At 43.1% G+C, this 19,034-nt stretch overlaps 1 protein-coding gene across 2 annotated transcripts in view; it reads left to right on the plus strand.

The window, feature by feature from the left end:
* Nucleotides 1–230: 230 nt before the first annotated feature.
* The window catches only part of chsy1 (chondroitin sulfate synthase 1), a 40,328-nt gene continuing 21,524 nt past the window's right edge, over nucleotides 231–19,034 (plus strand). For both annotated transcript variants that reach the window (XR_003410268.2, XM_027004534.2), the window contains exons 1-2: nucleotides 231–959; nucleotides 2,376–2,871. Coding sequence is in view for 1 of the 2 variants with exons in the window: in XM_027004534.2 (XP_026860335.1) it covers nucleotides 646–959; nucleotides 2,376–2,871 (810 nt within the window). In the remaining variant the exon portion in view is untranslated. The remainder of the gene's footprint in view (nucleotides 960–2,375; nucleotides 2,872–19,034) is intronic.

The following is a 19,034-nucleotide window of genomic DNA, read 5'->3' on the forward strand; positions in this document are numbered from 1 at the left end:
CCAAATAATGAAATTATTATGATAATTTGTTAGATATTATTATTATTATTATTATTATTATTATTATTATTATTATTATTATTAGCGGGAGTAACCTTTCTCCCAATTTCCTTCCCATCTCTGTAATGGTAATTGCATGCGGTACGATAGGAGGCGGTATGTCCGTTATGTGCACGACCCTCCCATCATTTCACAGAAGAAGAAGAAGAAGAAGTAGAAGCAGAAGCAGAAGCAGAAGAAGAAGTAGACGGAGCCGCGTCGCTGTGAAGCATTCCGAGCTCTCTCACAATGGCGAGGTAGTCGGAAGAATGGGACGCTGCCCACTCTCCGGAGGCCGTAAATCTTGTCTGAGGTTTGTCATTCGTTTTGGCCGTGAGCGGAAAGGTTGAGAGATTGGATGGCTCATCAAAGGAGGACTCATTAGATGGGCGTGAGGGGACCGCCGTGTTGCAACGTCTACAGAAGCCGACCCTGTAGGACCCAACAGTGGCAGCAGGCTTTCCTGCCATGAGAGAGTCTGAGCCCGATTTTCTGGAGGGTGCCACGGTTCAGTCGGCGCAAGCTTTGTAAAAGAGACACGTATACGCAGCGGCATAAACGTTAACGGGGGAAGAAGGAAAGAAAGAACTGGTCGAGTTTTGGGGGATGGCAGGTAGAAGCCGAAGAGCATGGTTCAGTGTTCTTTTGGGACTGGTCGTCGGGTTCACTCTGGCTTCCAGATTAATTCTGCCGCGGGCCAACGAACTGAAGAAAGCCGGCCAGAAGCGCAAGGCGAGCGGCACTGGCTGCGGCTTCCACGGCGGACCGAGGAAAGGACACGGCGGGGTACTGATGTGGCCACCGCAAGATAATGGATTGCTCGCAACGGAGAAACCTGCCCAGAAATCAAATAATTTTCTGTTCGTCGGTGTCATGACCGCTCAGAAGTACCTAAACAATCGCGCAGTGGCGGCTTATAGGTGAGTTAGTGTAGAAAGACGCTCAATCCAACAAAGCAAACCTGGAAAGGGTAAAACGTTAAGAAAACGGTAGCTCATACGAGTTGGGTTAAATTTGAACGATTACGTAGTTTCCTGGATATTTAGGTTAGATGCCGCATACATGTATGCTTTTTTCACGCATCTTAAGTACGCTATTTCTGTGAAAGCTGTTTATATACTTTTCCACGTTTGCAATCGGCATTAGATCCATAAAGCACACTAAAGGTTTGAGACAGGTTTAAAAATTTTTTTTTATTATTGCGCTGCCGATGGAGCATAGTTTAGGTGATCGCCCCTGCTCTACTGGTCTCGGTCCAATCTTTCACCACATGTTGGAGTAGACTTTATTAAGTGTAGTGTATTCACATTATTTGTTGTGTAGACTGATGGAAAACCATTGGATTTCATGATTTCCCTAAGTACGTGTCCCGTACTTATGTTCTTCAAGCCATTCAGGCAAAAATATACATTATCTTTGAATCTGATTGCAGAAGCCTGAAGAGTGTCTTGAACTCAAGTTGTCAAAGGTCACCATGGCTTATTTATTTATGAACCACTAAGCCTAAATGGTCAAAATGTTGAAATAAGCATTTAAATAGCAGGGGCTATAGAGCATTTTGTTCCTAAGAATAAAATTAGGTATTGGCTTAAGATGAAAGCCTTCTATCGAAACAGTGCTGAATTTTCACATGCAGGCACATGGGACACTCGAGGCATTTAGAAGCCATTGTCTTCAGAGGCAAAGCCATTCAGGATATTGTGTGGAATCCTAGAATTCCCAAGCCAGATTGGTTTTGATTTTAATGATTAAATTATTGGAACAATGTTGAACTGAGAACCCTGGTAAGTCTTGCTTGGCATGGGGGCTCAAGTTTTGACATCAAGATCTCGCTGCATTTTCTCTCATGATGCACAAATGTAGCCTGCAATTAGTGGTGTCTTTTAAAAAAAAAAAAAAAAAAAAATCCTCAAATTCTTCACTGATGCTTTACATGAATTTCACATGAGAAAAGTGATTGCAGTAAGGCAATGCAGACCCATTGCTCTGCCCTTTTTGGGTGCATGCAGTGGCAGCAAAAAAGATGGGACCATGTGTAAAATGATGATTTTTCCCCCCCTACAAACTTCAGTATTGGTGGAGAAAGCTTTGTTTGGCTTATACAGTGATATGTTGTCTTTTTTTTTTGGTCCCCATCACCCAGTAATGTGTTGTCGCTTACATTACATTGTCTAGAATGTAACTATAAAACACCAGTTGGCTATGAAATGGCTTGCATTGTCCACAGCACACTTATGTGCTGAAGTATTTAGGAATACTTATTATTAATACTTTTATTTAGGAAGTATTAGTTCTTCTAGACATCCACCCCATTATTCCCTCTGTATGTTGTGCAGGACCTGGGCCCAGACCATCCCAGGCAAGGTGGAGTTCTTCTCCAGCGAGGGCTCCGACACATCCATTCCCATTCCCATTGTGGCCCTGAAGAATGTGGATGACTCGTACCCGCCTCAGAAGAAGTCTTTCATGATGCTCAAGTACATGCATGACCACTACCTGGATCAGTTCGAGTGGTTCATGCGTGCTGACGATGATGTCTACATCAAGAGTGAGCGGCTCGAGGCCTTCCTGCGCAGTCTGAACAGCAGTGATGCCATCTTCCTGGGCCAGACGGGTATGGGTGCCCGCGATGAGCTGGGCAAACTGGCGCTGGAGCCTGGCGAGAACTTCTGCATGGGCGGCCCAGGCGTGATCATGAGCCGTGAGGTCCTACGCCGCATGGTGCCCCACATTCGCGAGTGCCTGCAGGAGATGTACACCACCCACGAGGACGTTGAGGTGGGCCGCTGCGTGCGCCGCTTCGCCGGGGTGCAGTGTGTCTGGTCCTATGAGGTAAGAGGCCAGGTGGGGGCGGTGCTTATTGTGAGCACCCGATTGGCGGTTCCAGATGGTTAAATTTGAACTGGGCGGGCCGGGGGGAAAATGAGAGCAAAGGCTGCTAAATGGCTAAAAGGGTTGTAGCAGTGCAAATAGTGACTTGTTCACAGCTTATTCAGTTGGTTAGAAAGCTGTTTACCCCAAACAAATGTAAAGGATCTTACCTTCTGTATAATGTGTGGAAAGATTACCATTAGAGGGAAAATACAAATTCCCATTCCAGTGATGAGAGCAAAAAGAGCTGCTGTAGTCTGAAGTCCCATCAACAGACTTGCCTTCTAGTGCTCTTTTTACAAGCTCTCAGATCTGCAATTTTGGTGATTGAAAATTATAGGCTGCTGCTTGGCTCGCCTCTTTGCCATTCTAGCTCCCTGGCAGAGAGTAACCAGCACAGCTCTCTTATATGGCAGTGCTGTATATATCAATACCTGTGTTTTTAAATTATGTATATAAACCCCCCCGGAGCAAGAGGAGAGCTATGAGTGATTGCCTGGGATGCGCTAAGACGTTTAAGCACGGCATAAGGGAATGGTATAAGGCAATGTTAAAGTAGAAAGTACCAAAGTCATTAACTGCATAAGATGGACAGGCTTCAGAGAAATTCAACATATTGCAATAATAAAATGTCACATGTATCAGTAGCCCAGCTAGCTATTCCTCCACAAATGTTTTGTTCACAACAGATTTGTTCAAAGCTAGTGTTCTAATCGTAATTGTTTAATTTCTCAGAAACATAAAAGGGTGTCATATTTCCTCAGCAAGTCTTTTGCTGATGTGTTGTGAGTCTGGCACTACTGCGTATACCCCTGTGGATGCTGGTTTGAGAGAACCCCAAGTTGACTGTTATGCTCCCGTTTAAGAGCGTGCCGGTCTGGACAAGCCTGTTAAGGGTCAGCATGGAAAAAAATACCCCAGCAGCAGTGAACAGTGACTCATGGGAAAGTTATCTGCATCAGACTTACAGTGACCTTTAGGAAGAGTAACCCCTGAACTAAGACTAGATAGTCATCTCTGTGATTCATTTCCCAAGGTTTCATCATCTTCCTCCTCTGTCTCAAAGCCATGGTCAGACAGGCTGATTTAGACAGGCTGATTGCCATGTTGTACCCATCAAGGTGTCTTGTTGAGGAGAAGACGGAGAGAAAGTGGTTGAGTTGTACTGATATGACATGCCATCGTACTTGTAGCAATACTTTTTGGTGCAATGTTTGCTTTCTTCAGTGTTTGAGAGATGGTTTGGTCTGCATGAACAAGAAGTGGCCCATTCCTCTTCACTAACCACGATCTCATACTTCTTCCTGTCTGTCTTTTGTCTCTCTTAGTCTGCTTAACCCATCTGTCATGGCACGATTACGCCTTTTCCATCCTTGCCTACTCAAGGAGCCACATACGTAATCCTTCATGGCAAATATGACCATGCTGCGCATAAAATTGGCAAAATGGAAAAATTAGAAGGTTGGAAAACTATCAGAGGCCCCTGATAAATTATTGGTGGCTTCTGGCCAGTGCAGCATGCCTGAATAGGAGGCTGTGCTGCTATGAGTGTCCCCTCAGAGCTCAGGCCCGGTAGGACTTTAATGTGCATTTGATGTGTGCTTTAATTACAGTTGCACAGCAGCACAGTTGGGCAATCTGCTATTAACGTCAGCGCGTTCGGCCATAAGCTCTTTACAGACGCTGCTGTGGACCAACTGCATCGCAAGTCTCAACAAGTCCTCAGAGAGTCTTAGCCTTGCTAAGTGACCTCAAAGAGCAAGAGTCTAAAATGTCTAAAATGAAGGCCTGCTTCTCGGTTGCAGTTTTAAGGCCTGAAGTCTGTGTCAGTGGTGCAAGGCTTTTTGTGATCATAATGGGCCCCTGCCAATCAAGGCCTTTATTGCGAGAGCTGGATCGATTGGATGCAAAACCTTCCATCTGGTATATGCTGCGATATGTATTCCAAAGAAGAGGACTGTGCTCCGAGGATGTAGTGTGACTCGTAGCACGAGCCCGAGGGCATTGGCCCGATACAGGGTGATGCAGGTCCAGACCGTTTCTGCAGTGCCTGTCGGAGCGTTTCCTAGCTACAGCATGTTCACGTTTCTTCTTTTTTGTGTGCGTATGCCTGTACCATTGCCTCTGTGAGGATGGTTTTGATATCCTTGGATTAATCTGTAATAGAAGACAATGATATTGAAAAATTCACAGTAGATGTCTCCAGCTGATGGATGGCTAGCCCTGGAAAAACCACTGCTCTCTGTCATTGTGTGTAAGTGCAGCAATCAGCTGTGGTGATAAATGGCATAACCATTGTGAGGAGTCCGCAGACCTCCAGCTTGGACTGGTTCCCAAAACCGGAGCCCGTGACGATGTGCAGTTGTCGTCATGCCACATGGTAGGATTTCTGTGGGCTTATCCACAAGATTTGTGGTTTTTTTTTCTCTCTTCGATTATTTTCTCTCATGGATACTCAACTAAAATTTACCATTTCAAGTCAGTAAATTGGAGAATGCAGTCAGGTTTCTCTCAACTGCTTCATTGCTTTGCTCTTATTGTATTGTTGTGCCATGAATCGATAGTATTGAAGAAAGCTGTGTGTGTCCCATACCTCTTCTCTTGCAAAATGAAGGTGTGTCTCTGCTCACTGTATGAGAGAGGCCAATCCAAGCTGCCTAATGAGAAATTCAGCCATGTATCAAAATGACAATATATCTGTATGTTGTTCCCATTTCGCCCCATTTTTTTTGCATCTTGTAGGGGACTGGTAACTGAAGCCCATTTAATTTTTGTTGTTGTTTTTATGAATTTTTAATAACATATTTAAGGGATGGGGGTTCCATAAAGTCTTTGAACCTCTTGTGTGGTGTGGGTTTTTTGTTCTCAGTTCTTAAAAAAACAAACAAAAACAAAAAAAAAAAAACACAAGAAGTTGTGGTGGGGTTCAGCATACTCATTGGTATAGAATAGTGTGCTGTGTGAATGTCGTACTGTGAAGCCTGTTTTGGAGTATTGTGTATGAAATCTTGATTGCATCATACATATGTCTGAGATGTAGCTCCTTGATAATTGCAGGTTTTGTGACACACTTTAATTCTACCAGTGTCGCATGTGTTGCCCTAGGAACCGCAGGTCCAGAGGCTGGGTCCCTGCATTGCGATGGTGTTGATCTTGGACGAACGCTCTGTTGCAGAACTAGTCGAATATGATGGAGATAAACATGCTGATGCATGTGATGAGAATTGAAAACCACAAGGTCGTTTTTTTGTGTGTGCGCGCGTGTGCAAATATACATCTCGTCAGCAGAACCATTCTCTCCTCCTGATTCACAAGGCTTAAAGGCTTATTGACAAATTGTTTGCTTTTTCTTTCTTTTTCTTTTTTTTGGTCAGATGAATCCACAGGATGTGGATCTCTGCTCAGTGCCTCTCTACATTCTCACATTCTCTCCCAAAAAAGGAACAAAATGCACTGGAATCTATTTCTTGCTACATGGTAAAACCAGGAATTATACTGTCACTGCAGTCCTGTACTTTGCAGGTTTTTTTTAATATATATATATATATATATATATATATATATATATATATATATATATATATATATATATATATATATATATATATATAATATATGTATAATATAATATAATTTATCCGAGATGGTTTTGGGAGCTTGGGACTTATGCATAAATATGAACCCTTTTTAAAGGCAACTTAGGAAACCATGCTGCTACAGCCAGTTCAAAGCACACTTGGCCAAAATGGGGATTTTTTTTTTTTTTCCCTCTTCCTGTTCTGCTGAAAACCATCTTAGTTTCGATACATTTCGACACCATCGCAGACACAAAAACCCTGAAGTTTCTCTACTGCTTCCACAGTATCTCTCAGCATATATTTTTGCTCCAAAAGCCTGAAGACCTTCTATAAGAAGGCAACACCCAAAATATGAAATGGGCTATACACTTTCCCCTTTACTTACTCATTGAATGCTTAGTAGCCCGTGCATAACTACAGTTATTTAGCCTCCTGAGCTGGTTAAACTAAGAGTATTGCTTAGTCATGGTCTTCTTTAACATCAAGAGTCACAAGTTTATTAAATCAACCAGGCAAAGGGGTTCATCAGAGCTCTGCTCTCCATCGGCCTTGAGCTGAAGGGAAGAGCTGTGACCTGGCTGCACTTGCCCTCTGAACGACTTCATGCAGTCTCCAATGCATCTTTCCCCTGGCAGCTAAGTGTGGCACACCTCATCTTGTCTGCGTTTTGGAATGTGAGGTCTCAGCTGACCTCCCTCCCTCCATAACTCCCTCTCTTCATTGTTTGTTGTTGGTTGTGTTTTTTTTTGTTTTGTTTTTTTTTTTTCTCCCTGTTTCTTTTTGGGGGGGGCTCAGTGGTCAGTCCAGTATTTGGACAAGCTCGTGTATTTTCAGGCGGCCTGTGGCTGCTGGACTCGTGTATGTGCTATTTTGTTGCTCCAAAGTTGGAGGCTAAAGTTAGCAAAATTGCAAGCAAATAAATGTTTACTGGTTTTATTTCAAAAATAAATACGGAGGTCGAAGAGCTTGGCCTTTGACCAGAGAAAGCGTTTCAACGCTTCCTCTGTGTCGGAACGGTCAGGTAAAAAGGCTCTTAAGTCAATGGGTTCGTCAGCTATAAATTGTGACTGTGTACTTTGTAGAAAACCTGGTGAGATTTTGTGGAATCTGTTTAAGATGTTTTTCCACTTACCTCAACAAATTTCTACTTATTCATATTAATGATCTTTTCTTTCTTTCATAACCAAAGGTCCGTTTTTCACAGTAAATGTTTCCCAAGGGGCAGCTTTATTGATTCTTTTAAATGGAATATGAAAAATAAATAAACTTTCAGTGCTTTATACATGGATAATTTGGGTATCTTGATTGCCCACCAACCCACAAATTGTGAAATAAAACAACCGGTCAAATTTTTGTGGGCTGCCTACATCAGAAAAAGTGGCCTAAATTTAAATTGTTCAGATATGGCTTTCCTTTCTACGTTAAGAGGGGAACTTTTCTGATACCCAGTCTTGGTATCTCCAGCCATAGCTTGAACTACCTCTGACGTTTTTTTTTTCCTTGCATGCACTGGGGGTTTGGGGGGGCACTAACATGAGTAAAGGGGGTATAATAGCCCACTTTAAAAAGCTGTATTTTAAAACCTCTTTGGTGCTTGAAGCATGTCAGGAATCGTGGGGTGAACCCTAGCTTCCGATTTTCAAATAGTTGCCACAGTGCCATGCATTGCAGGCTCGCCGTAGCTCGTAATCCACATTCAGTGAGCAGGTTACAAGCCAGGAATGGGCTCTGCTGCTTCTCGGTACATTTGTGCTCTGTGTGCAATGTCTAAGGACCCTTGAGTGATTCAGGCCAGGTCTTTCCTTCAGGTGAACTTGCCGGTAGCGTGCAGGCATTTTGTCATCACATTGCTTCATTGCTAGACTAAAAGGAAGGACGATGGTGGCTCAGTGGTTACGTGCTTGACTTAAGGTTGGGAGGTTGCTGGTTCGAGCCCCGCTGCTGCCGGCTTGCTGCTGTTGGGTCCCTGAGCATGGGACTTGACCCTCCATTGCTCCTGTCTAGCTCTGGGCTGCCTGGCACCCGTTGATGGCGTGGCAGTAGTGTTCCGTACATCTGTTCTATTGTGTATGGTGGAGACTGAAAGAAAGCTGGGAATTTTCTTCTGAAAGTCACTAGAATACTGCATGTACAATATATTAAACGCAAACGGGCAAATACCTTGATGTGAGTTTAAAGATTGGCCTGTGTAATTCCAAACTTTTATTTATGGTTTTTGAATAATTTGAAATGCTGTGATTTTATCAAAACACCTATGAAACAGTAAAGTGGCCTAGAGGTTGATTTTAGAAAATAAATTAAATAATTAAAAAAAAATCCTTTAAACTTGAAGAACTCAAATAAGTACCTTTCTGGGACCCAGGAAGAAAATAATTACTATAGTGAACTTCATTACAATGGTATTAGGATCAATAATGCACATGCAACTTTTTGTTTCTGCTCATGCAAATGTTTTGTATGAATGTTTGGATGCTTATTGGGGGAAAAGGTTATATTGGTAAAGTAGTAATTTGTAAAATAAATATAAAGATTAAAAGGAAATGAATATTCATTAATGAGTTGACATTGGTCTTTAAATATTGATTGTATTTAGCTAGCTAACTGAACTCCCCATGCCTTCAGTTTTCATCCTACTGTCAAGTTATAATGCTAAAATATTTATATATAACTTTATGCACCACTATGTATTACATAGCTCTAGAAAGCGCATAGATGTATCCATACTGCCTTCCTTAAATTAAGGTTAAAGTGGCAAAGCAGCTTAATTGCACTGTTGAACCTGACTTTCAGCCATGCTTGTGACATTCAAAACCAAAAGGAAACTTGGATGCATTAAAAAAAATTGATGCCAGAGGTTCTTAGTCCTCACCACAGTTTAAGATGGGTTTGACTCATTTAATACCAAAATAGGGTTCAAAATGATGAATCAGCATAATTCCTGCACTAAACTTGACTTTCAGCTGTGCTGTGTGAAGTCTGACACCAGAGTTGCCTGAGGATATGGCTGGCTGAGTTCTTTCTCACGAGGAAAGATGGCAAGGCTTCTCTCGCCTGAGGTTCTCAGTCATCACAACAGTGAAGGCTTATTCTCTACCTCGTTTCCGGTGGTTGTGACAAGTAGCCTAGTTTGTTTTGTTTTTTTTTGTTTTTTTGCCACAGGCAGGATTCGGAATGTGAGGTCATAGCCAGGTAAGGCCTTTTTGCATTCTTTTTTTTTTTTCCTGTGTTGAACATACCAGTGCAGCTCTTTTACATACTGCTTGTCTGAAACCCCCGAAATAAGTGTTTGAGTTTGCTCACAAGCATAAAAGCCAGATGAATTTTTCAGTGCCTTTACTGTCTCTCAGTATTCATTAGATAAGAAGGCGCTCTCTAATTGCAGCGAAATCCCTGAATTAAAAGCTTCCATTGAAAAAAGTTAGAATGCAACACAGCAATGGTGGAGGTTATGTGCTGGAAAAACATCTTTGATGTCAGTGATTAGTGTTACTATACAGGACAGGTCTTCCTATTTAGTTGGCTTCGCAGGCAGCAGGGCAGGATTACGGTGTGTCATTTGGGGGTGTGCATGGGATTCGTACACTGCGCTGATCTGTAGTGCTGGGACCGAGGTTGCATACGCTCGTCTCCGTGCCAACAGGCAGACCTGCCATCGAGTATCAGCAGACTCTGCCTCTAGACCTGACCCATCCATCCTCACCTGCTGCCAAAGCTAAGCTCGTGCTCTCTCTCTCTCTCTCTCGTCAGAAAGCCTCCACACAAGAGGCCCTTTGTGCTCCTTTTACTGACTGTACCGTAGTTCAGTTTGTTTTCATTAAAGCTTTCTTGACTCTCTCTTTTTTTTTTTTTTTTCCTTTTTTTTTTTTTTTGTTCACGGTGTGTACCTTGTTCCATGTGCTGATACATATGTGTCATGGTTGGCACGTTTTTCCTGTTCTGGGGGGGGCGACTCTGGAGTGCAAGAAGGGCCCCTCCACCAGGCATCAGAGTGGCACTGTGGTGGCCAAGGTCCTTAGTAGAACGGCCCGTGATTGCTTTTAACTCTGACTCCAGACCTCTGGCCTACGTATCTAAAGGCACCCCTTGCGAGAGACTGCCTTTCAGAAGAAACAGGATCAACGTCTCCGCTTCAGCAGCAGGGAGAGGAGAATAAACCTCTGAGGTGACTGTAGTGACCTTGCTTATATTCAGAAATAGTAAAGATCATGTGATTTGAATGGCTGGCTGCTTCAGGTCTCTGACTGTACTGATGGGTTTCCATATTTGTAAGGCTTTGAGTGTTTCAGTAAATGCTGAGGAACATTGGTATATGCTTCAGTCCATTACACTCTATTAATACAAACTTGGCATAAGCTCATAAAATGCAGAGATTTGTGATTTTAAAATGTGTGTCTGTCTGCCTGTCTAACACAAACGACACTCATTCCTTGAAAGAGATGCTTTGGACCATGCAAATGTTGGGGGCCTCAAGCTGACTTGGGTATATTAGGGGCCCAAAGTTTCTCACCCACACCAAGCTTCATGTGTCTGGACCCTGCTGGAATTCAGAGGGGAAATGAACAGCCAGCATTTAGCTGCTTATGGTTGCTTGTGTGGTTTGGAACCCTCCTTCATCACACACATTCACACTCACTCCTACTCTTAACACATAGGTTAGCTCTATCTTTTCCTGTAAGACCCACCCTCCTTGGATGCCAGCTGCCTCAAATTCATGAGCCAGTTACATTGCCTTCCATTTTAGAAGGCCCGTTGCCAAACCTGGAAACATCTTAATTTAACTTAGCAACTCAGCAGACCTGAGAACAAACCTGGTTAAGAACGCTCCACAGTTCATTAGGCTCTGTACACATTTCAGCTGCTTTTACCAGCTTCCCTCTAAAAACAAAAATAATTACAGCACTAATAATGAAATTTTAACTGAAAATGAATCGTGTGACTTGGCCGGCTGGCTGTGGCACTGACCGCTAGCATGAAAAATGAGAAAACATTCTCATGGTTGCAGACTGCAGCACTCTATTGCCAGCACAATGTTTCATTCTCCCCTCTGCGCCCCAGACAGTCCTGGTCAGCAGGTCCTTGTCGTCACAAACAAAACAAAAAGCCTAGCTGCTGGGAACAGAGCAAGCTATTGCGCTAATGTTTTTGGTTACTAGTGACATTAGAATCCTGTCAGCGCAATACTGTTATGCTACAGTTCACTGCAGTGGAGTTCAAACTGTTTCTTTTGCATAATGAGTGTGTTGACTGCTAGAATATACCATTGCTTTCATTCATCAGTGAGCCAGCCCCACCCCAATGGGCAGGAAGGTCACATCAATATAAGATTGGAGCTTCTGTCCTTGCACTTCAGTTCTCTTCCTTTGGTTTCTCTTTGATTGCTGTGCACATTCACATTGTTTTGTTGCTGTTTGACACTCACTCTCTCTGAGGAAGTCCATTAGTGTGCCTTTGCAAGCCCTCATTTCCGCGGCCGTCGGGTCACTCGCTGCGCTTCTTAAAGTTGATCGCGAAACTCACGTTTCCTGTTTTCACGGTCATTGACTTTCTTCGGAACTTTTTTGTGCATGTGTGCTTCAGTGTTCAAGATCGATTGTAGTCTGTAGTCTGTCTATTGACTTATAAGTGAATCTTGCTTTCAAGAGATTGAATAGAGCTCAGCTTTCAATTAAAGTAATGAAGTTGTGTGAGATTTTAATCTGAAGAATTTCAGAGCCTAACTTCCAAAATCAGCTCAAATTGTATTCATAGATATTTGACAAGAGCAGTGGGCTGTATTTGCACAACAGATCATTAGAAGGCATAACGTTTCTGCTAAATCCCTTGTCCCAAGACTTATTCCCAGCCAGCCTTGCTGTTTCCTCCACAGGTTACTTAAAACCCGACATCTGATTTGATTGTTCAAAATAGTAGCCATTGTAAATCTGTGGTCAAGGTCTGAGAATGTCCTCTTTAATCACAGACAATTCCTAGACAGACAGAATGCATTACACAGCCTTGAGTGCTGATTATTCGAATCTAGTTTGGCCTCATACCACACAACACAAGGCTAGCATAGCTATCAGCCGAAACAAGCCTGCCATATCACTGATCTCTGACACTATGAAGAAAGGCTGGTTGAGTGACTCTCTGCTCTCTGACATTTTTATCCCATCAGAGTTCCCACGATCTTTCTTGTGGCATAGTCTCTTTTTTTTCCCCTTTTCTCTGAGCCCCTTTGATCTGTGACGATACATCCAAGCGCTCCGCTCTGCACGATGGATGACGAGAGCGTCTGAGACGGGTGGGAGACTGTTGAGATGACTGAGGAGAGGACAGAAATGCCAGTGTGGTGAGGGTGAGAGACCATACAGCTTCAGGCAAAAGAAGAAGAGAAGGGACCAAAAAATGGAGAGGAGAAGGCAGCTAAATATGGAGCGGTATAGAAGGGGAGGGGTGCTGATGTCAGCAGGTCTCTGACCACGGGAGCAGCGTCGCAGCTGACCCTTCCCAGACCCACTCTCCTTCCTCCATGCACTCCTCCATCTCTGCCGCTCATACTGAATGCCAGCGTGCACGTCTGGCCACTTTGCATTGATTTTTAACAAATTATTTTTATTTTTTTTTACCTTCTTTGTGCTCAAATAAAAAACAATAAATGGCGCATGTTTTTAAATTCTTGTTATTGTTGCAGGACTGCAGGTTGCGCTGCTCTGTTAGAGATTTAAAAGGGAGATTTATTGAATCATATGCAGTGGTGGTGGTGGATTTATTATTATTATTATTATTATTATTATTATTTTATTGACCCCCAGGCAATACTGTTTGCTGCTGTACAGATATACGTAAAACATAATGACTTTGCCCAAAGATGAAGACGCATAATAGTCTGTAATCCCCTCTGCTACCCGAACAGGGAACAAAAAACATGGAACATTACTTTAGAGATGCGTAATGATGCCAGCATCAGGGAGTGCTCCTCTGATGGACCTTGGGCTTTAAGTGACTGGTGGAAGGTCCTCCTTTCAGCAACAGTAGGGAGGTTTATATCTGATAAAGCCCTGGTGCAAACACTTGCTGTCCTTGTAACCTGGAGCTAAGACACTATGCAGGTTCAGGAGCGTCCAGAGGGAAGCATAGCTAGCCAACATAACGTTAGCAGGGGAGTGCGAGATGGGGCGGGGGGGGTAGTGGGTGAAATGGAAGGAGTCTAGAGACTCGTTGCAGAGGACGCCTGCTCCACGCATCGCTTTGGCAGCTGTTCACCACACAGCAACTCAAGATTGTGACATAGGAGATGATGATGAAGTGACGAATTTCAGTATATTTTGCAACAACGGACAAGATCCTTCAAGGTTGATTCACATGGTTGTCAGGTTTAATGGAAGAGGCTTAAGATTTATTTGACTGAAAGGGGATATCCTGAAGACACTGAGTTTTAAAACGGTTTTCTCGCGTGCGTCAAAAAAATCCTTTATGAGCATGTTCTGGATAATCTCTGTATCAGAGCAGGGTTCCCAGTATCAGACTTTGGCCAGCAGACTGGTGTTAATCTAGGATTGCATGATTCTTCAGACATCTCTATAAAGGCAGATATTAACTTTTTATCTGTGACTGTTTTATTGACTATAAAACATATCCATGCTGTTAAAGCTACTGTTTGCCCTGCCAAAGTGAATATTGGAAAACAATTGAAATTCTGAACATTCTATTTATAACAGACTTTGGATGGTCACAATGGATTTAAATGTTGTGGCCACTTCTGATAGAAAAGGGATGTAACGTTTTCATGCCAACAAGAAAATCAAAATAAACTGCTTGTTAAACAAGATAAGAGAATAAAGAGAAAAGATGAGGTGGTTTTTTTTATTATTCAGAAATGGGCTTGTTTAAGACTGCTCAGCTTTTATTTGTGATGCTAGGCTGGACTTTACCATCTTGCTAGACTTTCGTATGTTGTTGTTGATTAGAATTATTTCTGAACCTTTTAATGAGATGGAAAGGGGGCCCCCCATAGAGACTGCCTTTGCCCATGGCCTAAGAATTTCATTGAACGTCCCTGTTTGCATAATACTGGTACTGAAGCAGATTAGGTGAGTGCTTGGAATGAGGCCACGTTCCCCTTTTTACCCACCCACAAAGTAGGTTATTGGATCAGTGTAGACTTTCGCAATGATCCCATTTCTTGCACTGGTTTCTGTCAAGTTCAAGCTTGTTGGTAAAGGGCGCCCAGGTGCCGTCTTTCTTGAAACGGCTATAGTTGGTGAGCTGTTTTAGAGGTGACTTAAGTTCATTTTAAAGAACAGAAAGCGCAAGGAGTTGTAGATATTTTTTCACTGCATTTAATTTTTAAAAACCGTAAACAACTGATATGAGTCCTGCTGGTTGGTAAAGCTGTCAATAAGGTGCTATGATGATCTAGCATTGGGATATCTTAATGGAGATATAAACCAGCACCAATCAGCGCCTCATCAAAGGAGGCTTCACTAATAGGCTGGCTTGGCATATCCTTACTTTAGGCCCCTGTTCTAAACACTCGCAAAGTCTTCTGGGCCAACGACTCCAGCAGCCATGAGAAATCTGCCTTTGCCATGCCTACCTGGTAGATTTGGTTGGTTTTCCTCATCCTCTCTAAAAGCCAACCTTGTGCTGGCATGAGTGTATGTTCCCACTAATCAGATGCACATGCAGCTGGGGATACCAAATGCTCTTTGCATTTAAACACAGGTTGTATCAGGTTGGGAAAAGCTCCATTAGTTGAAGCTTATAATAAGGTGTGAGGAACCTGTTTTTACCAATACTGGCAGAAAGACTGCAAACTACTTAAAGTATCATATTTTTCTAACATCCAGCTGTAGACGGTCTGTTTTTTCATGAGTTTCAACATTGATTGGTCATTAGAACACTGGGGCAGAGATGTACTTCATTGCCAGGCAGTCATGATTCACAGCCATGACTGAAGTACATACTGTCCCGTATCCCCTGCTTCAGATGGAGCATTCCTAGCTCCGCAAGTCTGCCTTTCACACAGCATGGCTGACTGTTGCCAGAGACTTCTGCTAGCACCAAGCCATTTGTCTCACTTTTCTGTACTTTATATGTATATGTTTAATGCCCTTCTCTTTTCATCTTAGAACGCCTCTTCCCTGAACACCTGTTCCAGGAGCCGTTTAGCGGATGCTGAGGAACGCCGGCAGCATTCCCGATCCTACTGCCGCCGCACAGGGCCTAGGGCCCCTGTTCCTAGCATTGGGCTGCGGCTTGACTCCGATTGGCTCTGCCTGAACGCTGACTCGGCGTTATACTGAGGCAGCATTCTTAAGAAAAGGACAAGCTTTTGAGAAGGAATTCCCTGTCCTCCGTGTGTATCTGGATGTTTACGTATGTATTTGCGTGTGTGTGACGGGCATTCCTTCTGGCCTAGATTGACTGACTTATCTTGGATCGTGCAGGTATACGTGAAGCCTTGTTGCAAATCACTTTGAAAGAAAAGAAAAAAAAAATCCAAACCCTTTCTTTTGTTATAATGCTGCACTTGTAGTATATCTAGTCAAGAGATCATGTCACACTTTCACATTTCAGTGCTCAGATGTTGCCAACTGGCCTGATCCTCCACTGTTGCTCACTGTACAGGTCCATGCTGCAGTGCACTGGTTCTAGGGTAATTCGCAGCCATCTGGGAAGGATTCGGGAGTGCTGTGCAACGCAGGGCTTTCGGATCCACCAGGCGGGCCGTGTTAAACGGGCCGCTTAAGGCTCTGGCACGGAGCCCTTTGTCTCAGTGCATCTCTGCGCGCACCATCTGCTGACCAAAGCCAACGGCAAAATCGGTCCGAACTGAAAGGGACCAGTCATGGCTCCAGGGCTGCTAGAGATTACAGCACTGCTGGGCGTATTAATGCCACATTAGTGTCAGTATGGATTTAATGAATTCTAGTAAATGGGTTGAATTTCCTTAGCTTTATATTTCAGAAAACTGGCATAAACTAATTTGGAAAAAAATCCCAAGAAACAGGCATGTGCTCACCTTTTGCAACTCTTACTTTACCTCCCCAAAAACATTTAGCTATTTAGTCATTTAGCCTGTTAATGAAAGCATCAGTAATAACAGTGCTAAATACAGCCAATTCATGATGTGCCGACCTCATAGTTCATCACTGATCTAATAGGGAAAAGCCAGGCTGTAGAAGTCTGTTAGTGGATACAGCGTTGCGAATGTAGAAGCTGATGGGGAGAGTCTCTGCGAGTTTTTGCTGCATCTTTTGCGATGCTGAAACATCTGGTGCCTAGGGGACGATGGTGTAAGAGCATGCTGCAGAGAGGGGGCACTGTCAATCATGGAGCTGAGTGCCATCTGTGTTTTGTTTGGACCCACATCAAGTGACGCATGTGTTAATGTTCCCGTGTGTGCTATGAGATGCTAAGCGAGTTCCTTGGCGGGTCCGTGCGCATGCAGATTGACAGGGCGGTGCCATGACCGCTCCGGTCCCCGCGGGCACCTAATGCTCCATCTCTCATTCAGAGGACCTTGCTGCACGTCTGGGCAGTACACTAGGAGTGCACACGTGTGTAGCCTGATAAGTCCTTAGTGTCTCTCTCTCTCTCTGTCTGTCTGTCTGTCTGTCTCTCCCTTTCCTCTTTTCCATTTGTGCTATTGCTTTTGGACCAACAACAAAGAGATGAATCATGTGGTTGGAGACACGGGGTGCTCATTAGAATAAAACCAAGAAAACTCAGTGTGGTGGCCCAAGTCATTGTTGCTTTTGATTTTTAAGTCCTGTAACAAACAAATCCATAGGGGCTTCAGCAGCAGAGGAACCCAGATCAGATTTTTGGTTTTTTTTCCATGCCTGGATTTCGTAGACATTTTTCACCGCCATAGAGGAAAATGTAAAAAATAATAAAAAAGAGGCCGTAACTTGATGTGCTGAACATTTTTACTAGGCAGCCAAAATGGTGGATTGCTCTTGGAGCTGAAAGTACAGGGGGTTTGTTTTACCACCGCATATTCCACCTTTAGCGCCAGTTGGGGGTTGTGGACAGGCGTGTGTGGGGGGGCGGGGGGGGGGGGGTGTGAGGGAGAGCAATTATTTGCGTGTGAATTTGTTGAATGAAAGTGATTTTAGTAAAAGGTTGTCAGATGCAGCTCACTTCAGTACCATATGTGGACCAATTTGACAGTCTAGTCACTCATGGGGGACATAGGAAGTCATTTAGCTTAATGGGATCTGCACAGATTAGACTGTTTTGACAGTAGTCTCCAACAAAGATAAAACCGAAGGGTTGTCTCCACAGCCCAGAACACATTTTTCGATGCAATTAGTTGTCTTCATTTACTCATATCTTAAACTAAATATTTTCCAGTACACACTGTGATGTAGGAAGTGAGTCCCAGAAAATCTTTTCATTAAAGATATCAGGTGCCTTGTGTATCTAAGGCAAAAACATAAATTAGTATAATGATGAGACTCATGACCATAATGGAGTTAGTCTAAGTAATGTGTGAAAAGTAATGTTTTGGGCATAATATTTGGATGTAATTTTTCTGACTGATCTTAGTTGTCTCTGGTGATCTTAAAGTTGCATATCTGGTTAACACCCAGATATGTGAAGCAAATGTAATGTCTGCAGGTTCACCGCTGAGAAGAATCTAGATCTGACTTTTTTTAAAACTGGCTGTAGAAATGTTTAAAATGAAATTGACCGTTTTACACTTTTTGCATTATAGACACTGGCAAATGTCAAATGCATTTTGGAAAATCCTGCACATGCATAAAATGAGCGCATGTGTAACACAATCTTGTCTTTTTTTTTTTTTCTCCTTTCTTTAATGCAGACTGCTTGTCAGGCATATATCCTACATGTAATACAGCGCTTGCTCTAAAAAGCTCAAGGTGTTAGTTCATTTTAAAGAAGTGTCCTCTGATTTCCAGGGATTCCTTTTGAAACAGGTCACACGTTGAGGCTTTTAATAAACCTTCAAGAACTTTTTCTATCTAATCTTATTAGTAGAAAGCAAAACTCAGGCTGTGCCTATTCTCTGCCCCCCAAGCAGAGTGAGGAAGAAACACTATTTCCTGTGTATGGAATTAAGAGAAGGTTGTATTGTCAGCTTCCCCCCCAACAGTAGGCTAGTAACATTTTGTTTCTTCCATGCACACCTCAGGAATTGTTGAAAGCTGGCCATCTGCAGATGAGCATGGGCTAAACATGCTTTATGCCTGTAGGAAAAGCATCAAACAGAACCTGCAAAAATCCTTGATCTTTGATCAAATGTGGCTTTGAAGGCCATCCGGTTCCTGTTTTTTTTGTTTGTTTTTTTTTGTTGTTTTTTTTTCTCTTCTCCCCCCTCCAGAAGAGGAAATGCAACTTGTGTAAAACACTGGAAGAGAGATGCAGCTGAATCTCATAATCCACCACCTACAGTGGAACTGGCTATGTAAGTTAGCTGTCGGGCAGAAATTCCTTTGCAACACTTTCCCTTTGCCAGCCTCCAGGGCAGAAGTCATAGGGAGGCCTAACCGCAGGAGATGGTATTTGAAGAAATAGCCAATTGTATAGTGTCATGCT

Source organism: Electrophorus electricus, chromosome 1 (genome assembly GCF_013358815.1).
Source record: "Electrophorus electricus isolate fEleEle1 chromosome 1, fEleEle1.pri, whole genome shotgun sequence".
NCBI lineage: Eukaryota > Metazoa > Chordata > Actinopteri > Gymnotiformes > Gymnotidae > Electrophorus > Electrophorus electricus.